This window comes from Rhinolophus sinicus, linkage group LG09, assembly GCF_036562045.2.
Source record: "Rhinolophus sinicus isolate RSC01 linkage group LG09, ASM3656204v1, whole genome shotgun sequence".
Lineage (NCBI taxonomy): Eukaryota > Metazoa > Chordata > Mammalia > Chiroptera > Rhinolophidae > Rhinolophus > Rhinolophus sinicus.
In genome coordinates this window covers 79,940,303-79,964,202 of record NC_133758.1, presented here as the reverse complement: position 1 = coordinate 79,964,202, position 23,900 = coordinate 79,940,303, and the positions used below count along the sequence as shown (strand labels likewise).

At 39.8% G+C, this 23,900-nt stretch overlaps 1 protein-coding gene across 3 annotated transcripts in view; it reads left to right on the top strand.

Moving 5' to 3' along the window:
- Window positions 1-23,900, top strand: part of ABCB1 (ATP binding cassette subfamily B member 1) — an 85,119-nt gene that overhangs the window by 40,173 nt on the left and 21,046 nt on the right. For 2 of the 3 annotated variants that reach the window (XM_074340683.1, XM_074340685.1), the window contains 12 exons: window positions 935-1,106; window positions 2,979-3,092; window positions 3,240-3,350; window positions 3,533-3,658; window positions 3,767-3,970; window positions 4,797-4,967; window positions 7,698-7,859; window positions 8,682-8,858; window positions 9,352-9,498; window positions 12,177-12,284; window positions 15,073-15,150; window positions 17,912-17,995. In XM_074340683.1, coding sequence (XP_074196784.1) covers window positions 935-1,106; window positions 2,979-3,092; window positions 3,240-3,350; window positions 3,533-3,658; window positions 3,767-3,970; window positions 4,797-4,967; window positions 7,698-7,859; window positions 8,682-8,858; window positions 9,352-9,498; window positions 12,177-12,284; window positions 15,073-15,150; window positions 17,912-17,995 — 1,654 coding nt within the window. The remainder of the gene's footprint in view (window positions 1-934; window positions 1,107-2,978; window positions 3,093-3,239; window positions 3,351-3,532; window positions 3,659-3,766; window positions 3,971-4,796; window positions 4,968-7,697; window positions 7,860-8,681; window positions 8,859-9,351; window positions 9,499-12,176; window positions 12,285-15,072; window positions 15,151-17,911; window positions 17,996-23,900) is intronic. The other variant, XM_074340684.1, reaches the window with a different exon arrangement.

Genomic DNA, 23,900 nt, shown 5'->3' with positions numbered 1-23,900 from the left:
CACACTGGGAACAGAGCTAGGCAAAACCCAGAAGTGTTCCAAAGAAGAAAGAAAAGTTGAGAATTCGTATAATAAAACTCGCATCCTTGAGAATAATCAATCCTGCATTCTTTGCCACAAGATTAGTCCAGAACAGTTAGCAGTCAGATGGCAGGCAGTCTGGATGATGGATGCCAGGTGGTGTGAGGGATGGGTGCCAGGAAGTCTGGTCTTGTCCTGCGTCCTTTAGTGGGTAGTCAGTGTTATTTATAGGTAAATAAATATCTGGGCATTGACATTGAACTGGACAGTTCAAAAATTTGAGTTCCCAGGCTAGTTAAAGCAAGAATAGAATCATGTCCTCATGCCTTAGACTACTTGATTTTAATCATTTAGCAGCTTGACCGTAGTGTCTCCATTTTGTTTCTTACCTCTTTTGCTCACATGTATTTTCTCAGTTGGTCCTTCCAGGGATGCAGAATGGGGAGCAAACTGTCTCCAAAGCTTCCATAATATCCAGAGATTTAAAGGACTTAAATTATGTTGAGCACTTTGTAGCATTATAGCTTCATTTTATTAATAAATTTAAAAGGCATGAAGATTTTAAAGGGAAACACAAGTGTTCATAGCTTCTATTTTGTGTATGAAACAATGCCAGTTCTGGAAGTTTGCTAAACATTACTTATTTCACTATTGTTAAGACCAGAGAAGGGGCTTTTAGAAGACTTCCCCACAAATTACTTAATTTCTACATGCCTCAGTTTCCTCTTCTATAAGAAGGAATGGAAACAGTGCTAACATCCTAAGGTCAATGTATAGACAAAAGGAGAAAATATGTGTAAAACACCTACCATGGGGCTGGGCACATTTTTAAGTCCTCATTAAGCATCATGTTACATTGACCCATTTCATAAGACTTATGAGTATGTGTGATAATTTGTGTTACTTCTCCCAGGTACAACAAAAATTTAGAAGAAGCTAAAAGAATTGGAATAAAGAAAGCTATTACAGCCAACATTTCTATGGGTGCTGCTTTCCTACTGATCTATGCATCATATGCTCTGGCATTTTGGTATGGGACGTCCTTGGTCCTCTCAGATGAATATTCTATTGGACAAGTACTCACTGTAAGTGATGTTATATTAAGAAAATAATCACTGTTGGAAATGCCAATGAAATTGAGTGGTGTTGGCTTGACTGTTGAAGAATATATTTTGAAGGACGATTTAATAACACAAAGGGACATGAACCAATTGGTTAAAAAATAGAAAGGAAATTAGATTCAACAACCAGTTTTGTCTTTTTTGGAGATCCCCCTTGCTTAGTATATCCTGTAGCCTAAATGATATTAACATCACCGATCTTCATAGAATGAACTGTCATTTGTTGAGACTATTTCTTTTTGTCAGACTCTATGCTAAGCACTTCATTTTTATTTTCTGATTTACTGTTCATAACAACAAATGGAAAAGTACACAGTTTAACTTCTTTTCCAAGTCTTTTGAATGACAGCTAGTCCACCTTGCCAATTTATGGAAGTATAAATTGTTACTCTTCCTAAAAGAATATTCTATTCAGAGAGACTCTGCCTTATAGACTGTTGTACAAGTATAGAAGGCTTGCCATTTGATGTCATCCTTTTTTATTTAAAGACAATAAAATAATACGCAACCAAGCTCCATCTGCATCTTGATCTAATAAAATACATATTGTTACAAGTGTCCCTCAGTTCCTTTTTCATAGGCCAACCACAAGTTAACGATGGACTGTATTTTGTTGAGTCCCTTAAAAGAGTTCCCTTTCTGAGGAAACAGATTTGTAACGTGAGTGTAATATATTTGAGTCTCTTGTTTGTTTGTTTTTCAAACTGTTGCTTCATCCAAAATGTGTGGGGCTATTTAGTTAAGAATGGTTTTACCAAAAAGGCTTTCATTAAGATAGTGATGCTGTGGGTGAACCTAGGTTGTGAGAAGAGGAGTATCTACTTGGTTGTGATGTAGGTAAGCAGTTTTAAATCCAGTATTCGCTGAACCCAGGTCTGCCTTACAAATTGGAAGCATCCAGAACAGTGAGTAAGAGCGTGGGATTTGCTATTGGGCCAACTTGGTTCAAGTTCCAGCTGTGCAACTTTTAGCTGTATGATTTGGGGCAGCCATCTACACATTTCAAGCCTCCATTACCAAATGGAAATGACAGTATTCTTGTAAGGACTAATTGAGAAAATGCATGTAGAATCACTTAGCTAAATGCCTTCTACGTAAATTACTGGGTAATATAATCCCTGTGTGATTTACTAAGAAATGAATACTGACATTTATTGTCTTAAACCCTCACGAGAAACAAAGTCCAGTCTTTACCAGTAAGAAACTGATTTGGACAAAATGAAAAAAACAAAAACCTGTTTATCTGACCTCAAAGAGAACACAGTTTGGTGGAGGGAAAAAGACTTCACCTAATAAAGACAGTGTCTTAGGTGTGCGTACTTTTATAATTTACAAAATATTTCCATATATACTGTTTCATTTGATACACCAACTCTAAGGTTTCCAGTTATGGAAAACAGATAGAATCTTGCTTTTTTTTGCTAACGAAGAAATTGAAGCCCAGAGACTCTAGAATTGCCTGAAGATATATAGCCAGTTAGTGCTTAACCCAAAATTCAGACCTGGACCTCCTGAATCTCCTAGGGTTTGTTTCCGCTATCTTTTCCTAATGACCTAAATCAAAATTCTTGGCCATTCAAGAAATATTAGAATATTCTAATATTCCGGTCTTATAGAACTTATACCATTGTTTCACTGAGCAAGTAAGACCGATTCTGCATTCTAAATTGAAAGGTACTGAAACTTTTAAAATATTTTTGACACCCAGTATTCATTCATATGTTGCCTTGCCATTTTAAAATTTAATTAGTTGTGTTAGAAAAAGACAGAAGTATGAAAAAAATTGTACTAAACTCTATCTTAAGAACTTGATGGTTTTTCCTTTACATTCCTCAGGTCTTCTTTTCTGTATTAATTGGGGCTTTTAGTGTTGGACAAGCATCTCCAAGCATTGAAACGTTTGCAAATGCAAGAGGAGCAGCTTACGAAATCTTCAAGATAATTGATAATGTAAGTCTGGGATGGCTATTTAGCCGTCTGTCTAAAAGTGTTTCCAGTTAAAAGCAGATTTTTTTATCACTTGATCCAACTCTCCACAAATGGCACTAACAGTAGTTATTGTAACCTAATAATCTTCTGAAATTTTATTCTGTTTAGAAGCCAAACATTGACAGCTATTCGAAGCATGGGCACAAACCAGAAAATATTAAGGGGAATTTGGAATTCACAGATGTTCACTTCAGTTACCCATCTCGAAAAGAAGTTCAGGTACAGTGATAAATGATTAATCAATGATTCAGCAATGTATCGGATAAAGAGATTCTCATGCTTTCCTTTAGAGATTGTAAACAAAATATCTGTATTTAAATCTAGTTATAAATTCAACTGTCAGTTCATGGTCCTGGTATCTGTGTATTGCCTTTAAGTTCATTTTTCATTTGTCTTGATAGGTCTTGCAGGGTCTCAACCTGACGGTTCAGAGCGGGCAGACAGTGGCTCTGGTTGGGAACAGCGGCTGTGGGAAAAGCACAACAGTCCAGCTCATTCAGAGGCTCTATGACCCTACCGAGGGCATGGTGAGATGGCTCTTGCTGAGCTAAATGCTGCAACGATTAGCAGCACCATCGCAGATAACACATTACCACTTTGCAATGTATGAAATTCACACCTTCTTTTTATTTCAGGTCAGTATTGATGGACAGGACATCCGAACCATAAATGTCAGGTATCTGCGGGAAATTATCGGTGTGGTAAGTCAGGAACCTGTATTGTTTGCCACCACAATAGCCGAAAACATTCGTTACGGCCGTGAAAATGTCACCATGGATGAGATTGAGAAAGCTGTGAAGGAAGCCAACGCCTATGACTTTATCATGAAACTGCCTGATGTAAGTCCTTTTTTTTTTTTAAATTAAAGTTTATTGGGGTGAAAATGGTTAATAAAGTTACATTCGTTTCAGGTGTACAATTCTGTAATACATCATCCATATATCACATTGTGTGTTCGCCACCCAGAGTCAGTTCTCCTTCCATCACCATATATTTGATCCCTTTTACCCTCATCTATTACCACCCTCCCCCCTGCTACCCTCTGGTAATCACTAAACTATTGTCTGTGTCCATGAGTTTTTGTTTCTTCATTTGTTTGTCGTGTCCCTTTGTTGTTTTCGGTTTTATATACCACATGGCAGTGAAATCATGGTTCTCGACTTTTTCTGTCTCACTTATTTCACTTAGCATTATAATCTCAAGATCCATCCATGTTGTCGCAAATGGCACTATTTCATCTTTTCTTATGGCTGAGTAGTATTCCATTATGTATATATACCACATCTTCTTTATCCAATCATCTGTTGAAGGACACTTGGGTTTCCATGTCTTGGCCACCGTAAACAAAGCTGCAATGAATATCAGTCCTTCTTGATCTTTGTTTTGCTAAAGGTTCAAAGAATAGAATGATGACCTAATGCATAAGAAGTTAGGAAACTGAATTGGAGGAGGGAAATCAAGATTATTTCAGATTTTGAAGCTCTAGCAGCATCAACTAGTCGTGGTCATATTTTTAAAAAGTAGGGTTGGTTATTGCTAAATTTTAAGGAACTAGACTATATTGCCTGTGAGACTGGTGGTGTTGAGGGGTTCCTTCCCATCTTAAAGTGGGAGCTGAGATAGCGTGTTCTTTTGCTAAATCCTCATGTGTTTTCTGTGTTGTAGAAATTTGACACCCTGGTTGGAGAGAGAGGGGCCCAGCTGAGTGGCGGACAGAAACAGAGAATCGCCATCGCTCGGGCCCTGGTTCGCAACCCCAAGATCCTTCTGCTGGATGAGGCCACATCAGCCTTGGACACTGAAAGTGAAGCAGTGGTCCAGGCAGCCCTGGATAAGGTTTGTGAGCCTCAGTTCAAATAGACCTGATTTATAAGCATAAGAACATCCCACCATTAGTTCTTCTTAATATTATTCCTTTTAATCTATTTTTATTTATTTAAATGTGTTTTTCCAGGACCCATCAGCTCCAAGTCAAGTAGTTGTTTCAATCTAGTTGTGGAGGGCGCAGCTCACAGTGGCCCACGTGGGGATCGAACAGGCAACCTTGTTGTTAAGAGCACAGTGCTCTAAGCAACTGAGCTAACCAGCCACCCCCTTAATATTATTTTTTTAAGAAGGAAATTTCTGATCACTTCTAGTGATTCCTTCTGCTATCAAAATAAAATCATTAGGCCTCTGGGTCTGTTTAATTTTTTTTTTTTAAAGATTTTATTGGGGAAGGGGAACAGGACTTTGTTGGGGAACAGTGTGTACTTCCAGGACGTTTTTTTTTTTTCCAAGTCAAGTTGTTGTCCTTTCAGTCTTAGTTGCAGAGGGCGCAGCTCAGCTCCAGGTCCAGTTGCCGTTGCTAGTTGCAGGGGGCGCAGCCCACCATTCCTTGCTTGAGTCGAACCGGCAACCTTGTGGTTGAGAGGATGCACTCCAACCAACTGAGCCATTCTGGAGGCAGCTCAGCTCAAGGTGCCGTGCTCAATCTTAGTTGCAGGAGGCGCTGCCCACCATCCCTTGTGGGAGTCGAGGAATTGAACTGGCAACCTTGTGGTTGAGAGCCCACTGGCCCATGTGGGAATTGAACCGGCAGCCTTCGGAGTTAGGAGCATGGAGCTCTAATTGCCTGAGCCACCAGGCCGGCCCCTGTTTGTTTAATTTTTGTTTATTTCTGGGGGGTTTTTTGTTTGTTTTTGTTTTTTTAAGTAGAGATGAATAAACTTTCGCTGAAAAGTACTTTCAAATTTTAAAAATTAAACAATGAAAAATACAGACGCAAATGAAAATTGGTCTTTATTGTAATCTTGAAAACTTAGCTTTAGAGATAACCCTGTTTTTTAGGTTTTGAGTATTTACTGTTGTCAACAAGAGGAAAATATAATCTGAAGGTTCACATTTCATTTCTAACATGTTAAATGCCCAATGCAGACAGACACTACAGGAAATGAGAAACCTCTAATGGTTGGAAACTCACGTGAGCCATGAAATGTCCTTGACTCTGAACAAGGTTTGACCTTCCTGCAATGCCTGAGTTCATGACTCATTCATCAGATTCCATCTGAGTGCTTATTCTATGCCAGGCACTGTGGGCCTTTTCCCTGGCATATTCTGGTGACCAGCTTACCTCTGCGAGGACAAGGAATGTCCTCTTAACCCAAGATATACCTCTTAACCCAAAAGTACTCTGAGTTGAAGTGTCACAGTATAATTCAAAGTTGAACTCAGATTTGTTCCAACTCTTCTCCTCTCTGAAAACAGAACAAACCTGCACATTCCTTTAAATATCCTGTCGTTGTGCTTAATAGATTGTAGAGGAAGGAAAAAGCAGGTTCCTGAAAATATTGTGAACCACGATAGAGGCACATGGGATTATGGCTGCTTTTTCCCCCTTCACTTTGTTTATCTGTAATTTCACATCTGTGTTTTCTTCTTAGTTTACAAAGAACTGTGTATTAAACTATAACTAAAAACAATTTAAAAGGTTGCAGTTAGTAATCCTTTTTCTTTAGAATGTAAATTTGGGGTGTGGAATTCCACATGCGCCTCTTTTCTTGAAAACATCCAAAGAATTGAGCCATTCATTGTCTTTCTAGTTGCTACCACCTAATTTTTCTACATATAATTTTTTTTCTTCTCAGAGTTTTCTACTTCTCTTTTCATATTGATACTGATACCTTTTCTTTGTTAGTTTGTTTTGAGAATTTTACTGTTAGTACCTGGAGAGACATACAGAGTAACAAAAATCCTAAGCATTGGGAAAGTTACAAATGCTAAAGAAATCTGACAAGTTCTGGTTACCTGGCTCTGTTTCATATCAAAATAAAAATGAGATTGTAAAAACATTTACACAGTTCCTCAATGTTTCCATACTGCTTTCACCTAGGCATAAGTATCGTATATTAAGTACTTACTGCGTGTACATCACAATGCTTCATGTATATTATTTTATTTAGTCATCACAACTACTCTAAGAAATGAGTACTATTATCCCCATTTTATATGTTAATAAATTGAGCCTCACACAGGTTAAAAGATTTGGATAAAATCCTGGAATTCATAAATGGCAGAACTAAGATTTGAATTCAGATCTGTTTGACACTGAAGTCGGCACTTTGCTGCCTCATACTTGTGGTCCATCTTGATCATCCAAATGTCCTGTGAAACAGCACATTGTGATTCCCAGAACTGACTGCTGGCTGGTGCATCAGTACAGCTCACTGGCCTGCATCTGCTCTGATTGGCTAATGCCTGGGCCGTAGGGTTTTTATTTCGTAAGCTCCTGATTATTACTATAAACTTAGGCTGACAGAGGTTAAGTAAAATACTTAGAGGTGTACATAATATTAATATATGATTATCATATTTATGCTTATCTTTATTATAATAAAACACCATTTCAACCATTATCATTTGATACACATTTATTGAAGCCAGAGACTGCCTTATATAGCTTGGATGGTTTTACAGTGTCCAGTAAATACAAATTGAGTGAATGGATTTTTGCATGTAATTGTTTTTTTGCATATAATTTTTGCATGTAATTGCATGTATTCAAAAGTCAAATTTTCCTCTCTTTAGGCCAGAAAAGGCCGGACCACCATTGTGATAGCACATCGGTTGTCTACAGTTCGTAACGCTGATGTCATCGCTGGTTTTGATAACGGAGTTATTGTGGAGAAAGGAAATCATGATGAACTCATGAAAGAGAAAGGCATTTACTTCAAACTTGTTACAATGCAGGTAGAGTCTAACTCAAAAATTTTCCTAAAGTGTGTGGTGATTTTGCTGTTTAGTGCTATAAATAAATGTTAATTAACTTGATTATCTTTTGAGAAATGGGGGAAAAAATACTTGGGAGATTCAGGATTAGACCAATGTTTTAGATGTATATTCTTTTCTCTTTAAAGGAAGGAAAAGTAAGAAGAATAATTAGAGAAAGTTAAAGAAAAGTTTTAAAAGGTTTCAAAGGGAGCTATACACTATAGTAGCCATTGGCCACATGTGGTTATTAAGCACAATGGTGGTAAACCTGAATTGAAACGTTTGTAAGTAGAAAGTGCATCCCAGATTCTGAAGACAAGAAAAGAATGCAAACTAAGTTTTTACATTGATTACATGTTAAAATGCTAATATCTTGGATATATTAGGTTAAATAAAATATATTATTAAAATTGATTTTACTTCTCTCACATTTTTTAATGTGGCTAGTGAGAAAATTTTAAATAACAACTGTGGCTCACAGTATGGTTTGCTCCATGTTTCTGTTGGTAGCACTGGTCCAAAGAAAACATGACTGAGCCAAAAATACCCAGAAAAAGGAGGTGACTAGATAAGCTACATGGAATGGATACCATATTATTTCAGCATATTTATTGGGCATCCTCCTTAGTCAGTGGTTTTAATTTTCAAATATATTACACACACACACAAAAAGAAACCGTTTGACTTTATCCTTTCCTGTATTTACTCAGATTACCATTTTCCTTTATCTGATTTATAGTGATTGATTTTCATTGGTTAACTGAGCCTAACCAGCTTATGCATGTGTCTTGCTTATTTTAGACAAGAGGAAATGAAATTGAGTTCGAAAATGTAACTGGTGAAACCAAAAGTGAAATAGATGCCTTGGAAATGTCTCCAAAGGATTCAGAATCCAGTTTAATAAGAAGAAAATCAACTTGCAAGAGCACCCCTGCAACACCAGGCCAAGAGAGAAAGCTTAGCACAAAAGAGGCCTTGGTATGGAGGAGGATGTAGACTTTTATGTCTTCAGCCCTCCCGCTGTGGCTCTCCTAGATTGGTGGGCTAGGGCTGGGGTAGGAGTGGGAACAAGAAAGGGTTATCCAGAATCCTTCTGTGCCATCCCGCAGAGCATTCCACAAACCAAAATTTCAACTTTTTAGACTTGGGTTAGATTTTGTGAATGAGAATTTATAGGGCAAAATTTTTAGAATTAGAGTTTAGGTATAATGTAAAGAGACAGAGTATAATGCATCTTCAAATATAAACATTTCTATTCTTTTATCCCTACTTGCAAATATTCTTGTCGTGTCCCAAATGATAAATGTTTGTGGAAACATTTATTTCTTAAAAAATAGTGAAGTAATAGAATCTGTCAGTGCTTTTTTTAAAAAAATTAAATAACCATCAACTGCACATGGAACAACTGTTTGTTATTAAATCAATTAAGTATCTTTTTTTAACTAGCCTGTTGTAATATTTTGTTTTCCAGGATGAAAATATACCTCCAGTTAGCTTTTGGAGGATTTTGAAAATGAATGCAACTGAATGGCCTTATTTTGTGGTTGGTGTATTTTGTGCCATTATAAATGGAGGCCTGCAACCAGCATTTTCAGTAATATTTTCAAAGATCATAGGGGTAAGTGTTTATGTTTACTTTTTGGATTTACTTTTGAGTCCTGAGTAAAGCATGAACTGTTTGTATTTGTAATTGTATACAAAAGTCTCAAAAAAACCACAGACCTTCATGTGAAATTAAACAGTTTGAAGATATAAGAACAGAAGTGTGGTTTGTGATAGGAAAGCTAATTTTTTGAATCTTCCTTTGTTCTGCAAGCCAGTTTCTACTTGGGCCCTGGGGACCAGATCCCTGAAGTAGTCAATGAAACCAACTAGGTGACGGTCCCTTACCTGCCGTCACTGGGCTCTGAGTAAAACCTCATGAACTGTCATTATCACCAGTGTAGTTAGTTCCGGGTGTATTGGTCCGAGTGGCCTGAGAGGGAGCTGTTCTCTAACATATGCACTTGTCAGGACATGAGCAGGCCTAGTGTGCTGCCTCTGTAATATGTCCATCCCACGCGTTAAGATGAAAACAAATGGAATGGTTTCTGAAAGATTGAGATCATCATATGTTGGTTGCACCTGCTTTTAATGATGGCATTTTCAACAATAAAGTTGCAATCCAGGCAGGAATGCTTTTTGTTTAGTGACAGATATTCAAATATCAAGCTGAGGATACTCCTTGCCCTAATTTCTAGAAAAAAGAGATTGATTGCTACACAAAACATAGGCCAAACACCAACATTTGATTACATCACAAAACCTGTAAAACAAATTGGTAGTCACGAATAGTCACGGGGATGTGAAATACAGTATGGGGAATATAATCAATAACGTTGCATAGATTATGTAGCATGCCAGATGGATACTGGACTTATCGGGGGATCATTTAATAGATTGTTTAGATACCTGACCTACACCTGAAGCAGCAGTAGGATAATATTGAATGTCAACTATAATTAAATACACACACACACACACCTTATGTAACGTGTGTGTGTGTGTGTGTGTGTGAGTGTATACACATATATAGTCAGGGGATGTAAAGTACAGCATAGGGAATAGAGTTAATGGAATTGTAACAGCTATATACGATGTCAGAGGGGTAGTAGATTGGAAGAGGGGGGTTATCACTTTGTGAGGGGTGTAAATGTCGATCACTATATTTTGTACACCTGAAACCAATATTTAAAAAAAGTAAATTAAAAAACATAAATATTCAGGTCTGCCCAGGCCTGGCTAATTTATTTCAGATTGACATTCATATGTTTAATGTACTCATTCAAGAAATGTATTTTCAGTGTCTGCCTTGTGCCAAGTTCTGTTCTAGGTTCTGAAAAATTACCAAGAGGAGTTAAAGTGTCCAATTACTCATTCTAGGTCAGGAATTAGCAAACTCTTTCTACAAAGGGAAAGATAGTAAATATTTTAGACTTTGCATGCTATCAATCTCTGTTGCAAATACTCAATCCATGCCATTGTAATACAAAAGTAGCCATGTTAAAACTTTACATAAACATTTGACTGAGTAGTGTGTGGATTCTAACATTTGCCTTGCAGATAGAGAGGTAGACAATGGCATCATCAGAAAACAATGGAATTGGATTAGTTAGGAATGGTTTAACTGTTTTCCTCATTCCTTATGTAACAATAGGTGTGAAAGCAGATGGTCCAGGACTGACACAGTAGCTCTTAAATATTGGGTAGGAAACCAGCCATCTGCCTCATTAAAGGTTTGAAACACAGAGTTTAAGATTATGGGCTCCTACTTAGATTGCTTGGGTTTGTACCCTTGTGTCATTGCTTGTTGGCTGTGTTACCTTGAATGAGTTAATTAACCTCTCTGTGCTTCAGTTTTCCTCTAAAATAGTGATGATAATAAAACAAACCTCAAAAGGTACTTATGAGGATAAAAGGAATAGTATACATGAATTTGCTTAGACTAATGTCTGGCACAAAGCAGGAGGTCACTGATTGGTAGCTATTATTTTTGTTGGAATGACTAATCAAGAAAAATTAATTTCTTCTGAAAAGCTTTTCTCCTTTATGAAGGATAATGTTGTCTGGATTCAGTTAAGAATGTGGCTGTGTTGCAAGACTGATTTTGGCCCACTGTGAAGGGCAATGTTTGTGTTCTTGTTTTTTTTTGGAACAATTATTCTCTGTGTTCCTAGAGCCTAAGACATCCTATTAGCTCTTCTGACCATTTCTAGAAAGGTCTCCATGTGTGGTGTTGGGTCAGCTGGCTATCATTCCCCACTGGCTATTGAACTGACTATCCTACAAAGAAGGTTGGCTCAAGGAACTGCCTTTATTTCTGAAAGAGCTGGGCTGAGTGCATGCGCACGTCTCTCTAGTTCACCAAAACCACATCAGCAGATTTGTCTCCAGACACCTTGGGACAGTTTGAAGTGTCCAAATTATAAAATAATGAATTGCAATACAATATAATTTCCCACCAAAGGAGAGAGTATTCATTCTCAGTTCTACTTTACTTAGTGGGTGTGGCACTTGTGGCACTCAATACTCCAAGGGGACTATCAGCAGAAAAAGTGTTGGATTGATTTACGTGTGATTGAGAGACCCATTATTGGCCTTTAAGGAAGAGAATATATGGGATTAAGGAAGCCAACCCCAACCACCATTGTACAGTGGCTTTCTTGACCCCCAAATACTGTGCCACAGGGGGAATGGGTCAGACCCAGTGACTTCTTCAGTGATTGAATTGATACCATTTAAATATTTTCTTAACAGGTTTTCACCAGACAGGAAGATCCTGAAACAAAACGACAGAACAGTAACATGTTTTCACTGTTGTTTCTAATGCTTGGAATTATTTCTTTTATTACATTTTTCCTTCAGGTAATTGTTTACATTTTCACTTTATTCATTTTGAGAAAGGCATCATTATTCAAATGTGGGAATTTATAAACATCTGTGTCATGTGCTTTTTAGTAGAATTGCTCCTGTATTAACAGGGCTATTAGCAGCCGAGTTTCTTTTGATATTGAAAACAAAGATGCTTTGCTTCTCTGTCTCACATGCTTTCCTCCTCTCCACCCTCACCTCCCCCAGCTGAAGTATTAATGAGGGGAATAGAGAAAAGGAATTAAGTGCTCTAAAAGATGAGTATGGTACGGCAGTATGGGTTTTGGTGTTAAGAGTTTTAGGGTTGAGTACAAGTTGAACCAGTTTCCAATTTTGTATCGTTGGACAAATAAGTGATTTACACTGTCTAAGCCTCAGTTTCCTCATGTACAGTAGGGATAATGGTACCTGCCTCTAGATGATTAGAAAGAGCTAATTAATGTGTGTTTGAGGCAGTTACAAACACAGTCACATGTTGAATGAATGAATTGTTAACCACATATAATTTTGTAAGATAAAATTCTGAATCGGTCTCTTTATTTAACATGTCGTAAGCATGTATTAATATTTATAATAGAACATTGTCTGGACATTATATAGGAGGTACAAAAGAAAAAGACTGAGACTGAACACCTTCGTTATTAAGTTCTTAAAGTCTCATTGGGGAATTTGACCTTACTATAATAGATGTGACACTAACCATAGACAACATTGCATGCCAACTCTTAATGCCATAGCGTGTTTCCCCCAAAATAAGATCTAGCCGGACCATCAGCTCTAATGCATCCTTTTGGAGCAAAATTAATATAAGACCTGGTCTTATTTTAATATAATATAAGACCAGGTATAATATAATATAATATAATACTAGGTATTATATTAAATTTTCCTCCAAAAGACACAGTAGAGCTGAAGGTCCGGCTAGGTTTTATTTTCGGGGAAACACGGTAGGAGTTGGAGTAAGGTAAAGATTGCTGAGAGTGAAGTTTGGTTGAGGAGTTTGGAGGGAGGAAGGCTTTGAGCTGGTCCGTTAAACTTTGGAGATAGGGATTGGTGAAGCTGAGGTGGTTAAAGCAGTACCTTTGTAACACGAGGATGTGTGGGGAGACCAGAGCCTGCCTTGCCTGGCAAACCAAGGTGAGAACGAACACTGAGTTACAGAGCCTCAGAAGTGTAAACATGGCACCAAGCCTAATGCTAGAATACCCAGCTCCTCATTTAGAAACATAAGGAGGGAGCTCAGTGTGTGATGAAATCTCAGGCTCTGGGTTCCCATTCTGGTAGGAGTCCCATAGATCCGGGTTCCGATTTTAACCCTGCCACCCTAGCACTGGCCTCTGGCAACCTACCAACATCTCTAAACTTTAGTTTCTTCTGTAGTATGGTGATTAAAGGATTGTCATGAGGATTGAATGAGAGAACATATGTAAAGTACAGTGTCAGAGGAAGCACTTCACAACCCTTAGCTCTCCCTCGTTATGTTGTCTCCCATGTAACAACAGTACTATGCCTGTGGGCAAGACATCTTACTTTTCATTCAGTCTAACAGCAGAAACCGTAATCTGCTCATCTCCAAGTAAGTGTAATCATTGTAGTAATTTTAGGCTTAAACTCAATTAATCTAATTCTCCATCACTTCCTGCCGAGGTTGGCAATCTGTGTCAGCAGAGGGGTTATGCCACAGTACAGCACTGGGTGGCCGGCGATGGTCTGCTCATCTGGACTTGAGTTATAGAGTCCAGCCTGGCTGTCCCCTTTATCAGGACCACGTAGAAGAACTGGTTCTTTCTTCACTTGTGCTCTTTGCATCTGTTTCTTCCCTCTCTCTCTATAGTGTCCAACACGCTACTTGGGAGCACAGTGCAGGCCTGGTTGCTGACTCAGGGCTGATGGGAGGGTGTCTCCTCTCCTGAGGCACCATCCAGCCATTTCCACCCGCTTTCCCCACACCATTGTGTGGCAGACCTCCTCTGCAAACTGCCCCTTCTCAGAGCTCCAGAAAGACAGGGAGCACTGCTTTCCATTAGTCCTGCATCCCCAAACTCATTGGGATGAGAGTTCTGTCCTCCTTCCCCCCAGATGTGGCCCAACACGGCCGTACAAACAGAGCTTGCCCTATTCTCTCTGGATAACTTCCTTTCTTCCTCTCAGATACAGAAGGTAGGAAGGAGTAGTGCAGAAAACTCTCTCAGTAAGGCTTCTTCTCCAACCTATTTTTCTCCTAGGCTTTGGCTTTTTTAAACTTGGACACTAAGAATTTGATGTCTTTGTTCTCTGCATCCTTTATGGCGGGGGTGACTATATATTCCTGTTTTCTCAGTGCACTTCAGGTCCTGGTATAATTAATTGTACCCCTTTTCACTCTCAAAAGTGTCCTGGTTTGGATGATACATCATATAACCACCCTGTTTAGAGTGTCCGTCCCCTGACTTGGGAACAACTCCAGCTTCCTGAGTGACAGACCCCGGTTCACTGGGAGAAATCAGCAAGGGTGGGAGTTGAGGACAAAGAAACACGTTTCCGAAAAAAAAATCCCTGATGGGCCTGCCAGTTAGCAGGGGAGTGGCAGAGTCAGTTTTAAAACCGGGCTCCTGGCTATGCCACCAGTGCAGTTAGGCGCCATAGTGTACACGCATCGTCATGTAGACAACCCTTAAAATTAGGCTTTCTGACTGTCTAGTGTCCTCGTTAGCAATGACATCAAGTCCCTCTCCTTTTGTGTGGTCAGTGGCTGGGTCTCTGACACGTCCCCTTACTTGTGGTATGTTTTTATTCCTCACAGGGCTACACGTTTGGCAAAGCAGGAGAGATCCTCACCAAGCGGCTTCGATACAGGCTGTTCAGATCCATTCTGAGACAGGTATGTCTGCGGAGAATCGTGCCCCTGGATGTTCAGAACTCCCCACTTGGGCTCCATGGGGTCAGGCAGTGGGAGTGTCGTCAGGTTACTCAGGGCAGCTTCTGCATTACTCTTCCCTCACTCGCATCTTACAGATGCAACTGAACCACTGCCCAGGCACAGGCTCAAAGGCCCTGCTGTCTGTCTGTCTGCAGTTGGCAGGCACAAGATTACTGGGAGACAGAGTTTCCAGAGCAGATTCACCTCCAGCCTTTGTCTCAGCAGCTGCAGGCAGAGTAGGCAGACATGATCTTCAATATCTGTCATCCCTTTCCTCTCTTTCTTTCCTTCTTTCCCCTGGGAAACCCAGGATACTTGTGTTTTGTCCCACCAAGTAATTCCCTCTTTACCCTTTCTTTCCACAAATCAAAATTCATCCCCACAGCCCATTTCCTCAATGCCAAGTTTTTGTTTTGTTTTTTGCTGGGGCTGGACTGGTAGACCAATTCAAGCTGCAGTGTTACTAGCTGATAATGACTAAATTTAATGCCGCTCACATTTTCATACCTTCAAAACCCTAACAGACAGATGTGACTATTTTCCTGGGACAAAGGGGAGGGGAGATTCTGGGAATGTAACCCAAAGCAGCCCAGTTCAGGAAAGTTTCTTTAACAATCATGAACATTTTGTATGTACCTTTGTAATATAACTTTCCATTAAAAAATCACTGATCACTTGCCAGTGAATACAATGGTGCTCCAAAGGATGCCCTAGATATGCCAGGGTGAACCCTGGATGAGAAGCAATTTGCTCTGTCAGGATTTCTAGAGGACATTCACATTTTCCCAGCAGTCTTTGGTTCCTCGGTCCTTTCCTACACCTACCACTGCCACCTAAAAAGAAGCCATAGTTAGGGAATTGCTGGCCAGTGACTGGTGGATCCAGAACTGAATCTATGAGTGATTTGATGGTGAGTCCTGTCCTAAGACTCGCAGTCATACCATAGTTATAGCCGAGGTTCCACTTGGACTTGAGGCTGACCTTGGGCTGGGGACCAAACACCCTCTTACCCCACCAGCCCCCAGGCCAACTCCTAGGCCCATGGCACTTTGAAGACGAACGGATGGTTTATGTAATGCCCTCTCCATAAATTACTAAGTCCAGCCATCATACATTAAGTGTCTTCTGCTTACAAGGCGTAAGTATTGTAAGTCATTCAAACCTGAATGTATCCTGTCTTCAAGGAAGTTACATTCCAGTGGGGAGGCACTTAGGGGCTTAACAATTTTAAAAAGCAAACTGATGCATACAGTAATAAATTATAATACTCTGTTTTCTTTCCTTAATATTTTTGGGGAAAATGATAGATACAGCTTTAATGCAAATCACCAGTTCAGCTAACTTCTTAGGGACATAGTTACTTTTGTAATAGACATAAACGTATACTTCAAACTTACAATATTTTTAGTATTTGTGTATTTAAAAACATAAGTGGTTTTACAAAGAAAATCCTATGTTGAATGTGACATTTTGGTCTAGATTTCTTTTGTTGTTGTTGTTGCTTTTTTTTTTTTAATCCAATTCATTTATTCTGCCCTGCACTACAGTTTCTACCTGCTCATTCAACCTCTCTATTTGGATGTCTAATAAACATTTCATACTTAACATTTCCAAAATTGAACTTTAGACTCTCCTCTCCCCACAGGGTTTATTCCTTACCTAATCTTCTCCAATATTAGTAAATGGCAGCTCCATTCCACCAGTTATTCAGGCTAAAAACCTTAGTCATCCTTGACTGCTTTCTTTCTCTTAACATTACAGTAGCCTCCTGACTGGTCTCACTGCCTCCATCTTATCCCAATCCAGTAGGTTCACCTTCCAAAAGCCAGAGTCATCCTTCTAAAATATAAGTCCAATCACAGCTCTCTGCCCCAAAACGGAAACCTGCCCATATCCCTCAGGGTAAAATCTGGAAACTTTATACTGCCTATAAGATCATGCATGGTGTGGCCCCCACTGCCTCTCAGACCTCATCTCCCATCGCTTCACCTATTTTCCAACACATAGTCTACACTATTTGCACGGACTCACTGAATAAAGGTATGAGAGGGTAGCAGTGGGAGAGCCAAATGAGAAGGGAAATCTGTCTAGAGGAAGAGGCGACTTTTACAAATTCACACAAAGGTGCTTTTAAGGCTAGCAGCAGCCCTATCACATTGTTTCTGGAGCGTGAACAGATTGAGTTTGCCTCAGGGCCTTGGCACATGCCATATCTTCCTTCTCTCAAGTATTCTCATCCTTCTTTTCCTTCTTTCAGGTCTCTGCTCAAATGGCACCTTAGAGAGGCCCTTTCTGTCCCCTCCCTAGCCTATAAAATAGCACCTTTCCTCAGTGTTTTTCCTTCTTACCCTACTCTGTTTTTCTTCATAGCATTTATTACCACCTGGCATGGTATTTATTTATTTATTTATTTATTTATTTATGGCTTCCATCCCTAGAATTTAGGCTTTATGAAAGCAGCAACTTTGTCTTTTGTTTACTAGTGTATAGATTGAACACTTAGAAATCACATTTGGAGCAAAGTAGACACTCAAAAAGTTTTTTGACAAATGAAATTATTTGTTTGTCTAGTAAGTCCCTTTCTTGTCAGTTGAGTGTCAAATCGTGAGTGCTACATGCAGGGGATATAAATGATTAACAAAACTGACCCTGTCGTTGTCTTCAGAGCCAAGAGTCTCATAAATAGGGCTTTAAGATAACAAAATCATTTTGTGTGCTACAGGATGTGAGCTGGTTCGATGACCCTAAAAACACCACCGGAGCACTGACGACCAGGCTTGCCAATGATGCTGCTCAAGTTAAGGGGGTACGTGCCTCCTTTCTGTTGGTATTTGTCTCAATTGGCCATTTTGGATCTCAGCATGAAACTGATTTTCTCATTACAGGTGTTAGGTCTCATCATCTTTAAGAAAATATTGAATAAACATTTAGCCTACACAGTATGTCACATGCTTTATAGCAAAAATGTTAACTGTTTAAAGCTGTAGAGGTACTACAAGTTTATTTGTTATTTTTCTATCTTGCTCATGCTATCAACAAGATACATGTGGAAAGATATTTAGACAAGGGAGTATTTTCAGCATATCATACAGGATCAGTCTGTTTCGGTTAATCGGCAGAAAATTTTAAGTGCCTCTGAGTAAGGCATGTGTGTAGTTGCTGGACGAAACTTTAGGGGCACTGGAGTTCAGAAGGGAGGGAAGAAAACCTTAAAGGTTGAAAGAAATGAATGAAAAGCACATTAAAAATTAAAGCAAGGGTAGAAGGAATAACATTATCAGACTATAAGGCTTAAATTTTCTACTGTATAAATCTCTTTAATCGATATAACTAGAAACTGTTAAACCAGGGTATCTTGATTTATGGATGAGGTGAAAATTTCTTCTTCTACAACTACAACTTGTGTATAGCAAAAATCCACAAGATGATGTCAAATTTGGAAAAACAATCACGTGATCTCGGCCATCTTTCCCTCCCTTGTACCTTATCAATCTTTAGCTTTTAATCTTTCTGTACAGTAATACCATAATAACATTTTTTCTAGCTAATATACGGGGCTTCTGCAAGAATAAATTATGTTATGAATGTGGAAGCATACAGAGAGTTATAAAATTACAACATACATCTTAGGAATTGTTGTTTTAGTACATATGTCTTTGTTTAAAGCAAACAATTCAAAGAAATTGAGGTTTAGATCAAGTTGTATAGAACCTAACGGAACAGGATGTGCACTGCTTGAAATAACTTTGAATTTCCAAAAACAGACAACAACCCTGACCTTATGGAGTCTGTGTGGCATGTCAGATCATCATAAGCGCTGTGGGGGAAAATGGCAGCAGGCTATGGGAGAAGGAGATTGCTAGTTGTCAGGGAAGGAGGACCTCAGTGATACTTGGTATATGCAAGAGGCCTGAAGGAAGGAAAGGTGGCGATCCTGTAAATCTCTGGTGTTCTAAACAGAAGGATATGCAAGTACAAACACCCTGAAGCTGGAGCCGTTCGACCACTGTTCCCAAAATAGAAGGAGGATGCTGTGGCTGGGATAAAGTGAGTGAAAGGAAGAATCATCAGAGTTGAAGTTGGAATATCTGGAATTAAATGGGAAATCTTGTAGGGTTTTGAATACAGGAGTGACGTGATCTGAAATTTTTAAAGGCTGCTGTGTGAATAGGCTAAAGGCGGCAAGGGTAGAGGCAGGGAGTCTATAGCAATAATCCAGGGGTGTGATGACAGTGTCTTAGACTAGGGTGTTCTTAGTGAGGTGTGAAAAAGTAATCAGATTGTGGAGGTATTTTGAAGGTCCAGCCAACAGAACTTGTTGGTTGGTTGGAGGCAGCATACAAGAGAAAGGGACTTAAGAATGACTGCAAAAATTTTGACCTGCACAACTGAAAAAATGGAATTACCATTTTATTTTATTTTTTGAGAGGTAGAGGAGCAAAGATTTTTATTAAAATGAAAGTACAGCTCTCTTATTAGAGGGGTGCCCGAAACTGGGATGCCCATTGGCTAAGGCAAAAGGCTCTTACTTTTATACTTTCTCTTGCATGCTTGGGGAAGGGAGTTGGTGCCTTCTAATAGATTTTGTCTATCAGATTCGCTCTGTTGCCCAGCCTAAAGGGATTTACGAAATAACCCATTTACCCCCAGAGCACAATTACATTTTTGTCCTGGAGCGAATGAATCATTTCAGAATCTGGAGTTCCAGGATATGGCTGCCTTTGTTTATTCTACCAGGGACCTCCCTGTCTACCTAACAACATGCTAGCTAACCTGTATCAATCTCCCCTCTAAAGACTTAACCCTAACTGCCGTTACAGTATGGAGGTGATGACCGCTTTGGCTGCTTCATGCTGAGGAGGGGCGTAGAAGGGGCCGGCATCTAAGGCTGGTCCATAGGTCCATCTAAAGGTCCCTGGTAGTTGAGCAAATCCAGGTGAAGTTCCATACTCAGGGCCATCTGGAGCTGGGTGGTCTTCGTCCATGGTCCAGTTGTTGTAGTCGCTTGAGCCATCGCAGCCAGCCAGTAGGTAATCTGCAAGCTTTGTGCTGGTCTGCGCTGGAGGAAACTGAGGAGCTCTGACCCGGAACATCCTGGAACAATGTCTCAGTTCTTGGTATGAGACGGAAGGAAGAAAAGCTCTCCTTTGATCCCGGATGAGACCCCAAGGAATGTTACAGGATTCTGGTGTCTGGTGCCTGGAGATTGTGGTCTCACATACCCAAAGAATGAGAATGCAGACTTGGAAGGAGAGGTAGAGGAGCAAAGATTTTTATTAAAGCGAAAGTACAGCTCTCTTATTAGAGGGGGTACCCAAAACTGGATGCCCCTGAAATTGCTTTTTAATGAAACTGGGAAAGCTGTTGGAAGAGCAGGTTTGGGGGGAGAATCAAGAGTTCTGTTTGGAACATGGTGAGTTTGAGATGTCAAGACGGCAGGTGGATTTGCAAGTCTTGAGTTTAACAGAGAAGTCTGATCTGGAAATATACATTTCGAGATTTTTCAGTGCATTGGTGACTTTTTTTAGAGCCATGAGACTGGCGATAGCCCAGGAAGCATGTGTAACTAGAGAAGGTGGGAAGGCCTGGGTCCCGAGCTCAGGGCTATAAGGCTGAACCAGCAAAGAAGAGAGAGAAGGAGTGGCCAGTGAGGGAGAAGAGCAGTGTTCTAGAAACAAAACGAAGACAGCATTTTAAGGAGGGAGCAGTCTAGAATATCAAATAGTTCTGATAAGCTTGCAAGATGACCCGAACATTTCACAATTCTGTAGCCATGTGGAGAGGTGTTTATGGTTCTAACAAGAACTGTGTCAGAGGTGTGGCGGGAACAAAGAGTGATGGGAGTGTGTTCAGGCAAAGGGGAAAGAGGAATAAGACACAGTTGGACAAATTGTTAAAGGACTTTCTAGTAAATGGGGCAGAGAAATGGGTGGTAGGAGGAGGATGTAAAGTGTTAGTCTCTATTTTTTACTTAAACTGACATGAGAATCAGTCAACAAATTTGGAAGCAAATCTATTTTGCTAGCTTCCTGGAAGAGCTGTTTTGGGGGATAGATCACTATAAACTGTTATTTTCACATTTTCTAAATCCTGTATTTCCTCGCTAACCTTAGATGCCATAACTTTAATAGGCCTTTCACGGCTACCTTGTCATATGTGCTCATGTGCTGTCATAGACACACACACATCCCATATTCCATTTGGTGTCGAGGACACAATCCTGGAGCAAACACTACCTCAGTCCATTGGCGCTGAACCCTCTGCATGTGCAGCCTGGCCATTCTAGCTGACAGTCCTTCCCTCCTCTTAAATTTGCCTGGGTTGATGGCCTGCTTTAGACCACAGTGGTTTCCTAATTAATAAAATCGGTGGTCAGTGCTTTCCCTCTGCAGTATTACTTGCAAGGCCCTTGGCCATATCCAGGAACTCCACTAATTATCTGCTGGTGTCAGCTGTCTGTTTTTCACTTGTTTCCTTAAAGGCATCTCAAGCTTGCACTTTCATGACCCCACTAGCACGGGCACCTGCTCACCCTGTGTAAGCTACTCTGAGTCAGAATTATTCTCCAGAATTTAAAACAGTGGCTAAAAAAGAAAGACCAGGAGAGAGGAAGTAGGCAGATTGGTGAGTGCCATCTGAACTAGCAAAGCCCAGTACAGCTGTTATCACATATTGGCTGAAAGAGGATAGTTGTATCCACTTTACGCCACTAGCAGAGCTGTTTGTGATGAGGAATTTGTGTGTGTGTGTGTGTGTGTGTGTGTGTGTGTGTGTGTGTGTGTCTACACATACATATGCATATATACACACATATAGATGCACATACATATGTATGTATCTGTCTATTCTACAGTGGAAAGTAGTGTGATTAATTTTTTATATGTAAAAATATCTGAAGCAAGCCATGGTATCACAAATCATTGCCACCCAAAGCAGGGCTAACTCAAGTTTGCATGTATATTATTAGTGATAATGTTTATCTAGGTTAATTTCTTTTATATTTAACTTCACCATCAGTGAAACGTTTTCTCACATATTTTTGAGTAAGAAGCTTAACGCTGTTAAACATAAATCAGAAGAATGTATGTCTCAGTATTTTGCCTATGACATGGTAGGCTTTTAAATTTTATGTATTTTGGTATTGGGACTATAAATTAGAATTCTACAGGGGAAAAAAACAAAGGAGAGCCATATAGAAATCAAAAGCAATGATGTATTTTTACATTTTTTTCTGGCAGGAGGTAGTTGAGGGAAAGATAAAGTTAAATGTTCCTGATTTCAAAAAGAGGTTCAGGAAATATGTTTTTTTTCCAGTAAGCACAAAATTTTTTAAGGTTAGATTTCAAGTGATGTGGCGGTGTTTTAAGTAGGAAATAAATAGCTAGATGGGAGAAACGGAACCGTGAGGAGAAAAATGACTAGAAAAGGAAGTGAGATACAAATACATGTAAGAACAGTGGGATGGAGGGATTGTGAGGGGGGTCTAACTGGGTTTCATGTGTTAAAGCATTTTCACTTCCCAGTTGGGCTGTGGTGTTTGGAGTGTTACCGCCTCTCAGTCCCTTTTGAAATAAAAATTACCTGGCTCTACTACTAATCCGGGCTCCACTGCTAATCCACTGATTGTTAACCAACATAACGCCACCTGAAGTGCTAAACTAAATTAGCAAGGGGCTCAGTCTCCCCCTAGCTGAAGGTGGTAGATCTTTTAGTTCATCTTCCATGTATATTTAAAAAGGATTTGTCATCTCTGATCCATTTTACTTCTTTCTGAGGGTTTGACTACCATCCGAAATTGAATATTGATATGTCTGAAAAGGTCTGTGCCTACCTAGATTACTTACCTGCCCTGAACTCGGGATGTTCTGCGTGCTTCTCTCAGTCAGGTGCTGTGGGACATGAGTTCTGAGTAGGACTTGTAGACACTGAGAACAGCAGCGATTGGCATCGTCCCACCCCTGTGCTGCAGACTCTCTCCAGGCTGTAACCTTTGATTTCAAATTGAAAAAGTGCAAATATGGAGAGCTGGCTTTGCAGCCCACTCCACTCTGATTTACGCCAAATTTAGCTAAGCACCCCTTTAATATAAGCTCAATGACTGCATCAAATAAAAATAAATGCTCTATTATTTATGCTGTCTCTTTCATCCCTGGTGCAGCTCCCTGGTATGGAATTTAATGCATAAGAGGCTACTGGTAGTTGTAGTACCCTTTTCCCCTAATTACTGATCTAGGGTTTATATTACGTAATGCTGAATGATTTTAGAGGGTCGACATTGGGGAAGGGGTGTTGTAAAAGATTCTGTCCTAGAATTCAGAGCTGAGAGATGCTGTAGTTATTAATCAATATACCTGCTCATTCCGGGGGTTGGAGAAATTTGTTCAATGTCACAGAGGTGGCAGTGACCATCCTAGACTGTACTCCACCATAGTTTTTACCTGAGACCAGCCCCCATTCAGGCAGAGGAAATTCTGGGAAGAGAATATGGGCCATTTCCAGACAAAGCAGATCTGGTGCCCAGAGCAAGAGTTTGGAATAGCTTGAGAGCACAGTGTGTTTCCAGGGTAGAAGGAGAGAAGTATAGAGTGGTGGACTGAATGGACTTTGTAGTTTGAGTTCTGGTTTTAGAGGTGGAAATCATTGCATGCTACTGAAAGTCATGCTTCAGGCTCCCACTGGCATTCTAACTGAAGGTTCTGATGACTGCTAAA